This window comes from Alosa alosa, chromosome 6 (genome assembly GCF_017589495.1).
Source record: "Alosa alosa isolate M-15738 ecotype Scorff River chromosome 6, AALO_Geno_1.1, whole genome shotgun sequence".
Taxonomy (NCBI): Eukaryota; Metazoa; Chordata; class Actinopteri; order Clupeiformes; family Clupeidae; genus Alosa; species Alosa alosa.
The window spans coordinates 32,991,785-33,001,784 of NC_063194.1; the positions used below are offsets into that span (position 1 = coordinate 32,991,785).

At 44.4% G+C, this 10,000-nt stretch overlaps 2 protein-coding genes across 2 annotated transcripts in view; one reads left to right on the plus strand and one right to left on the minus strand.

Moving 5' to 3' along the window:
- p4ha1a (prolyl 4-hydroxylase, alpha polypeptide I a) overlaps window positions 1-2,554 on the plus strand; it is a gene marked incomplete at its 5' end in the record, with an annotated part of 20,274 nt that extends 17,720 nt beyond the window's left edge. The window contains 2 exon segments of the mRNA XM_048245519.1: window positions 842-938; window positions 1,275-2,554. Of these exon segments, the coding sequence (XP_048101476.1) occupies window positions 842-938; window positions 1,275-1,387 (210 nt within the window).
- An 806-nt stretch (window positions 2,555-3,360) lies between these two features.
- The window catches only part of arg1 (arginase 1), a 22,532-nt gene continuing 15,892 nt past the window's right edge, over window positions 3,361-10,000 (minus strand). The window contains exons 4-8 of the mRNA XM_048245274.1: window positions 9,934-10,000; window positions 8,653-8,747; window positions 6,755-6,859; window positions 5,609-5,745; window positions 3,361-3,675 (exon numbers count right to left, since the gene is read on the minus strand). The exon at window positions 9,934-10,000 is cut by the window's right edge and continues 93 nt beyond it. Of these exons, the coding sequence (XP_048101231.1) occupies window positions 3,512-3,675; window positions 5,609-5,745; window positions 6,755-6,859; window positions 8,653-8,747; window positions 9,934-10,000 (568 nt within the window). The 3' untranslated portion in view covers window positions 3,361-3,511. The remainder of the gene's footprint in view (window positions 3,676-5,608; window positions 5,746-6,754; window positions 6,860-8,652; window positions 8,748-9,933) is intronic.

Here is a 10,000-nt window from a genome sequence, read left to right on the forward strand (position 1 = left end):
AATATCTCAGGCCATGGCCCACCACAAACTGGGCAATAGTCAGAGAGTTACACCTTTTAATGAGCAACTACATTTGGAATGTTGTTGGTGTGTGTGGGCACCTGTTGGTCCCACGAGCCGGCCCAGCAGCCCACAGTGTGTCTGTGTCTGTGCCAGTGAAGGCTGATGGGTAAACTCCTAGTTTTACACTAAAACTCCTGAATGCTTCTCTGAGGGAAAGGATATCTTCAGGCTTCAGGGATAGGGCTATGGTGAGAGTTGTTCATTTAATTTGATTTCATTTGTATTTGTAACAGCTTTTTTCTTTGAAAAATGGTTGCCTCCTATGATAAAGAGATTACTATTATTATTTTTTTTTTGGGGGTCTTTGACTGAACATTTTGAGATTTAACTGTAACTAGAGATGAAAATCTTTGACCTGGTCAGTCTGCGTCTACCATGTGAGTGGTTACATCCCAGCGGTGACGGCCATATCAGGGAGTCTAATCAAACAGTCAGTTCCAAGCTGCCCAGTGGTGGACGCATGACTCAGCGCTTTCTTCAAGTAGCTGGTATCTCACTTCTACAGCATTACAGGCAGGCCACTGTTCTAGAACCAGAACTGTAGCAGGGCAGCTCAAAAGCATTCCAGCACTCTGATGGCCTGTTTGATAGTGCGGCCACTGATGGCATCTTCTAACTTTCCATTTGGTGGTTTTGGTCAAGGTATTTAACAAAAACAAAGGTTTGAATAGAGCAAAGAAGTACATATTCTAATGTGTGTGTGTTGTGCTTGTGTGTGTATGTGTGTGTGCACGCGCATGTGTGTATGTTTTGTCTGTGTGTGTGTGTGTTGCTGCAGGGCACAGCAGTGTTCTGGTATAATCTCTTCCCCAGTGGCGAGGGGGACTACAGCACACGCCATGCTGCCTGCCCAGTACTGGTGGGCAACAAGTGGGGTGAGTCAGTGAACGTACCCGCCTAATGCCAACCTGGTACCCTCTTACCCACCTGTTAGGGTCACTCAAGATCTGTTTATCCCCCTGCCCAGTATGTTTCTCTCTCTTTCTCTCTCTGCTTTCCTCGCTCTCTCCATCACACACACACACACACACACACACCTTTTCTCTCCTCTGAACCCTGCGTTAACCCTACTGTATCTAGATCTTCTTGCAGCTTAGTGTAAGAGTGGCTCCCTTTGAACTATAAATCATGTGCTTTCACACAGCTGCTGCTTCACCTGGTGGACTAAACGCCTCTCTCTCTCTCTCTCTCTCTCTCTCTCTCTCTCTCAGTGTCTAATAAGTGGATCCATGAGCGGGGCCAGGAGTTCCGGAGACGTTGCGGTCTTGATGAGCTGGACCGAAACAGCCCCGTTCTTCCTCACCTTCTTCATCATCTTGTGTGATCTGGGTCCTTCTGAAGTGCTCTTCTCTCACCCCTCCTCTGTCTGACCACACACACACACACACACACCATTCATCCATGGCGTTCACCTTTTACAGTCACCCCCCACCATGTGATTTGTCACATTTATTTTTATCCTGGACAGGAGTGTGTGTAAGAGAGAGAATGTGCACACGTGTGAGTCTGTTTTTGTGTGTTCACGTGTGTGTTCACGTGTGTGTGTGTGTGTGTGTGTCGTTTCAGTGCCTCTGTCTCTGTACCAACCTCCTAAATTTTAATTTTCTACATTCATGTCTTACCAAACTCCACACAACACTCCCTTCTTTTTAACTCTACTGGAGTTAACACTCCATGCTTTTAACTCTTTGGAAATGAACACTCCACACTTTTAACTCTATGGAAATTAACACTCCGCACTTTTAACTCTATTGAAATTAACACTCTACTCTATAACTCAGTGAAAGTTAACTTCCTCCTATTATGAATTCTGTGGAAGTCAACACTCCACTCTTAACTCTACAGGAGTTAATACTCTTCTTTACAGAACTCTCTCTCTCTACACCACCCTTCTTCTACTTGAGTTGTGGTGAATGGTGGTGAAAAATGCCACAGCCTTTTCCTTTCCTAACTCCCTCCCCTAAATTAACGAATGTGCTGCCACACCTGTCCACTTCGGGGTCTACGGCCCCTAGTTGGAGCTCCGCCTTTGCACTGTTTGTATTGGTGTAGAAATGTTAAACTAGATGCCAGTCTTCCGGTCATCCCCGCCCACTTACATCGGATGACCTGTGTCTGACTCAGCTGACACTGAACAGATTAGCTGAAGGCCTCCAGGTACACTAGTCTTCTGTGTGTGTGTGTGTGTGTGTGTGTGTGTGTGTGTGTGTGTGTGTGTGTGTGTGGGAGATTACTGCAGGAGCTTAAGTGGGTGATTATCTACTGGACTTGAGGGGGGGTGTTTGGCAGTGTGACATACAGTCCCTCTGCGCTCTAGTGACAGGTCAGATATTTCCCTCCTCTCTCTCTCTGTCCATCCCCCCCCCCCCTCTCTCTTCCCCCTCCTCCCTCTAGGATCACTCTATACCAGCCCTGAGGTCGTTCACTTCAGGACACTTGTAAACACGACCCTTTGAAGCCAAAAGTACATTATGTATCTTTCTCCTTCCCCCCCCCCCCCCCCCCCCCCCCCATCACTCTGCTTCCAAACCAGACTGCTCAAAGTGCAGTACCATTGATTTTCAACTTTGTTACTCCCCTCCCCCCCCCACCATCCCACACACACTGATGCCTGTCTCACCTGCCCCACGAGCCATTAGTTACCCCTCAGCACACTCCTGCTCCCCTCTCTTACCCCCCCCATACCCCACCCTTCTTCTTCTGTTGCCCCGAACAGCCCTCTTACCCCACGCTCATGACCTCTAACGCTCTGTTACCCCTGCATCCTGTGGTGTGGGTGTGTGACCTGTGGGATTGACCTTCACCGTGACCTCTGGGGCGCGAGGCCACTGTATTATTTTAGTTTTTAGGTTTGTTTTTGTTTGTTTGTTTGTTTGTTTGTTTTTTAAACAAAAAAGTGTTTTAAAGATGACTGCTCATCTGTGAGGAGCGCAGACTGTGGATTATATATCTATTTTTTGGGTGTATGAATGGACGGATGTTTTCTACTGAAATAAAAAGTCTATGCTCAGTTTGTGTGGGTGCAGAGTGCATCTCTTGTGATCAGGGTTACTGCTGCAGCTTGTTGGGGGAACATGTACAGGGGAAGTGACATAGTGTGACAAGTGAGTCCGCCTCAACACTGGTCATCCCTCTACCTCTCACACGTGTCTGTGTGTGTGTGTGTGTGTGTGTGTGTGTATGTGTTTCTGTCTGTCTGTCTGTCTGTGTGTGTGTGTGTGTGTGTGTGTGTGTGTGAGAGAGTGTGCTCTGGGAACACAGGATTGGTCGTCCCGTAGTGAAGGCTTGAGTCGTACATTTGAAATCACACTCTCACTTTTTCATTTACTCATACAGTAGGAGGGAAACAGCATCATCCTAGAAAATGACATGAAATAAAACTTCCCTCTAGAAAGTTCAGCATTCAGCACAGAGTTTAAAAAACAGGTTGAGTGGTGGGGTATCTGTGTCATGGCATGGGCATGATGTAATCTGAGGGGTGCGAGCCCTCTCGGCGACGTCCGAAGCAGCCCAGAACTAGGTCCACCGCCGAGCTGACCGTGGAGTTGATCTCGGCTTCTGAGCGACCGCGCTTGGGGTTTACTTCCACCATATCCACCGCGGACAACAGGCCTGAGGGGCACACACACACACACACACACACACACACACACACACACACACACGTCATAATACACACAGACACACACACATACAGAAACAGGTTTGTATGTTAAAAAAGACATTTAGTTAGGGACTCTGGAAGTGCTGAGAAAACGTCTAATTGCTGCATTTAATGCTGCGCAACAGCGCAAAAAAATCAGGATCCAAGATTCAGCGTATAGCCAAGATATGCCTGAGGCAGAAGCTATTACGTTACCAGTCAAGCTCATTATTACGGCAATAAACACTACACACACACACACACACACACCGTAAGCAATTCGTAAGCATTTAATACATCTGTACCCTTTTAACATATCACAATGTTGGGCTGGGTGTTTTAGCATTGCTTAAAGAAAACATTCATCTTGTGCTGTACAATGTATAATGTGAGTGGTCGCACACACACACTTCAGGGTTCCACACTCTTTTCTGAGACTGGGTTCTTCACTTTGGTGGCAATAGTTTGTTGTTCAAATGTCTATTGACTAATATCAAATATTTCTTCGGCTTCTAAGTATATAAGTATTAGGGGTGTTAAGATTAACCGATACGTATCGGCATCCGTTTTTAACGTGTAAGATACGGCTACATCGATACACGAAGCACCGTATCGGAATAAAACTGAAATGAACCGGTCGTTATATCGATTTACTTGTTACGAATCGGTTCACAACCTTTTCTGCTCGCTTAGACACTCATTTACGTTGCAAGCAGTGCGTTCATCCCACATCCGGCTTTGAAACTACACGTGGCACGGATTTGTGGATAATGCAGTTCGTTTTGGGCTACATTCATTGCCCAAAATTGTCAAAGGACCTCATTACCCATTCATCTACTGCAACTTAAGCACGTGACAACTCGCACTCGCACTGTTTGACAGTTTTTACTCTTTTGTTTTTCAAAATCCAGCGCGAAATTAAACACTTAGGCCTACTATAGCATTCCTAAACAGCAACGACAGTCTGTTAGAGTAGCCTACTTTACATTTGATGAAGGGATTTCTTTAATGTTATAGAATAATTTGTCCCTTGCTGCTAAAACGATGCACAAATTATTATTATTTTGTTCATATTGACTCAGACTTGTGGTTTCTGCATATTAGGTCTACCGTTGGAACAAAATAGGCCCAGAGAATTCATTGATATGTAGGCCTTTATTCTTGTAGGCTTTAGGAAAAGGCCAAGAGTGTCTTAAGCACTGTTTTATTTTATTTCGGTACTGTCTTACCTCAACAATAGGTTACAGCTCCTTGAAAACAATCAGATACACAAGTCTTAAAAAATTTATTTTTAGGTTGTATTTGGCTGCAGTGTCTGACTGAAATGTAGACTATTATTTTTTCATTTCAATACAGTATATGATCATCATATTCACACTTTTTTTTTTTTGCCTAATTGACAACCATGACCATGATAATTGATAATATAAAATGAATGTGCACCTTGAGCAAATAATAAAAAATCTTTCAGAATGCTTTCCATTCTTGAACTGTATCGAATTGCATCGAATCGAATCGTACTGAATCATTTTTTTATGAACATGTATCTTTTCTTGTATCGAATCGTGCCCATGTATCTAGATGTGAATCGTATCGTCTTTTACATGAGAGATTCACACCCCTAATAAGTATATATACTCTTTTGATCCCGTGAGGGAAATTTGGTCTCTGCATTTATCCCAATCCGTGAATTAGTGAAACACACAGTGAACACAGTGAGGTGAAGCACATACTAATCCCGGTGCAGTGAGCTGCCTGCTACAACAGCGGCGCTCGGGCAGCAGTGAGGGGTTAGGACACCTCACCTGCCTAATGTATGACCTGTAGACACCTCACCTGCCTAACGTAAGACCTGTAGACGCCACTCACCTGTCTGGCATATGACCTATAGTCACCCCTTACCTGTCTGGCATATGAGCTCGGTGATGTAAATGCCCTCTCTGTAGGTCAGTCCTCCCTTCACAGGTGTGCCCGTGGCGGGCGAGATGGAGGGGTCCAGTGCATCGATATCGTAGCTCAGGTGAATGGGCTTCTTCCCCCTATAACAGATGCACATACAGGGGTCAAAGATAAACAACCCATGTCAACTAATGTAACGTCAAAGGTCAATGTTGTCTTTGGTCTTCGGGCAATTGTTGTCTACATATATATTCATATTTCACTGGGTAAAATGAGAACACACTACAGGAATATCTGCACTATGTTAAGCATGGGACAAGAGTAAAGATTAAGTTTGGCTAAATCATAATGATCAATTTAATTACGTTAAATTACGTACAGTTGAAATACATGAAATCATCAACGATTCAGGTAACTGGTTCTTCTTTTAAAGAGACTTATTCACAAAGAATCCTAAAGCTAAAAGTAGCTCCTAACTGGCGGATTTAGGAGAAACTCCTAAAAATAATGGGTGTGTCAGTCATTACACTCCTTATCCTGTAGGACTCCTAGCTCACTAAGACCTATTCACAATCATAGCAGATGCATGTAGCATTTCACGTCACAATTTTTTGAAATGCACATGCAGAAGCACTTACTGGAGATCTCAATCACGGCAGAGGAATTGTGCATTGTAAGGGATGCAATAACGTCACCAACAACAGCCAAAACCATTCACTGTGAAGATTTTAACTAAATGTAGCGTTTCATTGTAAATCTATTAAATTGCTTCTTGCCTATGCAAATGTGTCTTCACACAGATTAATTGTAACAACAAACAACGTTGCAAAGATACTGCATCAATCTGTAGTGTATTCCATTAGTATTCCATCAGCCAATCACCATGGTCACTGCAAAAAAGCTTGTGCATGAGAAATTTCAACTATAGCAACGGAGCTTTTATCTTATCTTAGGAATTGTCATTTTCCTTACTAAAAGTGGGTCTCAGCAGCTTTGTGAATAGGTTTTAGGAGAAAACTAATAGTTACATTTTTTTATTGCGATTTAGGAGTACTCTTAGAGATAAGATAAAATGCTTTGTGATTATGGGCCCTGAGTATGAGCTCATTTTTACAAGTAAAAGGATTAGCATGATTAAGACAGTCTTACTTAGAGAAGAGGTGATCGCACGTCTGCTCCATGACCTTGGCAATTCCCAACCGATCCAGTTCGGTCATGGAGAACATCTTGATGTTGAGGTCCTTCAGGATGTAACTGAAACAGGAAATTAAATTCATGAAAGTCCTATAGCCATAGATATTAGAAAGCTAGATGCCGCATTGACTGTCGAGATCTATTAGGTGGCATCGTAAACGCGGCCACCATATTGGTGGGGGTAACACTTTTATTGTCTATGGGCAACACTTGCAGCCAATCACAGACACCTGTCTGATTTCCAGTCACATGCTCCTCCATTGGCCTCCAGTGATTGCTGCCCCCACCAAGATGGCGTCGCTATTTACGTACGAGCTGGAGCCCAGTGCAGTATCTAGCTTTCTAATATCTATGTTCTGGAGCCCAATGCGGCATCTAGCTTTCTAATATCTATGATCTGGAGCCCAATGCAGTATCTAGCTTTCTAATATCTATGTTCTGGAGCCCAATACGGCATCTAGCTTTCTAATATCTATGCCTATAGCCTCCATCTAACCTTGCCCGACCGCACTGCCCCGTCATAGGGTCAGGCAACAACTCAGTCCCAGCCCTGAGGAATTGATCTATTTCCCTGAAAGTTCCACGGCTGTTCCTGAAACAGGCTCCTGAGGGAAATGTTGCCGAATTTAACTGCCTGACCACTCAGACCACGATCAAGCAGTAGCCACTGGATTTAACTTTTATTTCAGTTCACTCCCAAGCCAAGATGACGATGTGGATGGAACAAGGGGACACAGTTAAAACGACTCTCTTTGTTGCAACCACACAGTAAAAAGTGTCAAGATAAGATGTCAAATTTGTGAGCGTCAGCAGCACCATCAGCAAGTCGTAATGTTTTGGAAACCAGTAATGTTTCCCCTCCCCAGCGTCAGACGGTCTGGCGTCAGGCGGTCTGGCTTCAGGTGCAGGCGGTCTGGTTTCAGGCGGTCTGGCTTCAGGCGGTCTGGCGTCAGGCGGTCTGGTTTCAGGCGGTCTGGTTTCAGGCGGTCTGGTTTCAGGCGGTCTGGCTTCAGACGGTCTGGTTTCAGGCGGTCTGGCTTCAGGCGGTCTGGTTTCAGACGGTCTGGTTTCAGGCGGTCTGGCTTCAGGCGGTCTGGTTTCAGGCGGTCTGGTTTCAGACGGTCTGGTTTCAGGCGGTCTGGCTTCAGGTCTGGCTTCAGGTGCAGGCGGTCTGGCTTCTGTATTTCCCTTAATTGCCTCAGTAAAGCGGAGCAAGTCAACATATTATCCAAATGTTTTGGCCAAACCACTATACACTGGGTGCTCATGGGAAAGTTTGACATTTGTGTCCTTATGACAGCCCATGCCACTTACTCTGTGATCGTTATATTGAAAAATAGATTTAATTTAAATCCCCTCTCCTTTTCAAATGATAGAAATTTGACTGAGCAAAACCAAGTTAAATGCCTACTTACCTAGCATCGCTTAGAGCGCCTTTAAAAGCATTTGATAGTAATAATCTATTTATGAATGGTCATGCTTAATATGGGTAACAGTTCACCTGGATAGTCCGCACACAGACACTTAACAGATCATCTATTAAGATTCAAGTTCAGCATGTAAAATGACTGAGCATCCCCTTAACCAAATCCAACCCAAATCAACAGATAGTTGATCATTTGAGTATCTGAATATAGTCTGTGGGCAGAATATCCAAGTACAAATGTAACCTTCATACGTCATAAATGTCAGTGAAGCCTGTGTAGTGAAACCTACATCAATATAATGCACATGGTTACACACACACGCACACACACACACATGCACACACACACACACACACACACACACACACACACACACACACACACACACACACACACAGTTTGTCCATGAAGCCTGTGTGTACTCACTGCTCTCCAGGGTCCACGTCTCTCAGGCCGATGTAGACGAGGTCTTTGGCGCGGACGCACGGCTTGAGCCAGGAGAAGCTCGGAATGGCTGGGATCTGGTGGCGGAGAGCAAACGGACAGTAAACGACCAGGAAGTGGACGCAGCGGACCAGGAAGTGGACGCAGCGGACCAGGAAGTGGACGCAGCGGACCAGGAAGTGGACGCAGCGGACCAGGAAGTGGACACAGCGGACCAGGAAGTGGACGCAGCGGACCAGTGGCACGCCACCACATCTAGTTCTCAAAATGAGAATTTTTGCTATGTCTGTTCCATTACTTTCTCATTTTTCTAGCATCAGAAAAAAACTGTGAAAAGACAAAATGTACTGAATAAAAAATAATGTATTCATTCCACCCAAGATGTAACTGCCATTGACATGTAAGACATACAGTAAATACCTAGCAAAACAGTACATTTTATTGAACTACCAAAATAGGCAATACAGTACTTTGTCTAAATGTGCATTAGATCCATACTTGCAAATAGCAACACTGAACAAACATGTCTTATGTATAATGAATGATTGCTGATTAAAGAATAAAACGAATTTCACACAGTGCAAGATTCGACTTTCAAGGAATCTAAAAGATGTTTTCCTTTTGTTTAGCATGGGAAAACCAATAGAGTTTGGGGCTTTTGAATGACACCTGTGTTAACTGACACCTGTGTTAACTGCAAAAGGGTGTGAGAAATGTGTGAACCCAATGAAAATGTGTGAACACATTCGCAAGAGATGACTTCTGCTGTGCAAAGAAAGTAGTCATGAAGACCAAGTGGATTCCAGTTTACTTAAGCAGGAAAAAGCAATCGAGAAAAACTGTAAAACTGGCTGAAATGGACAGCACACGCCCCAGTCCTGAAATGGACAGACCAGAGAAGGAGGAGGGTTAGAGCAGGACAGTTGATGAAAACGACCTCTCCAGGTCAAAGAGTGGGCCGTTTGGAGTAAAACATCTTTATACACACACACACACACACACACACACACACACACACACACACACACACACACAAAGTGATCAACAGGAGAAGCTTATATCAAGAGATATTTACAATTGAGGCAGTGCGCACACACACACACACACAGTGATACACAGGAGAAGCTTATATCAAGAGCAATTTACAATTGAGGCTGTGCACACACACACACACACACACACATACAAAGTGATCAACAGGAGAAGCTTATATCAAGAGCAATTTGCAATTGAGGCAGTGCACACACACACACACACACACACCTTTGAGTGCAGTTCGTGGATGAGGTAGGACATGGGCTGGCCGTGGATGTTGCCAGTGGTGCTGGTC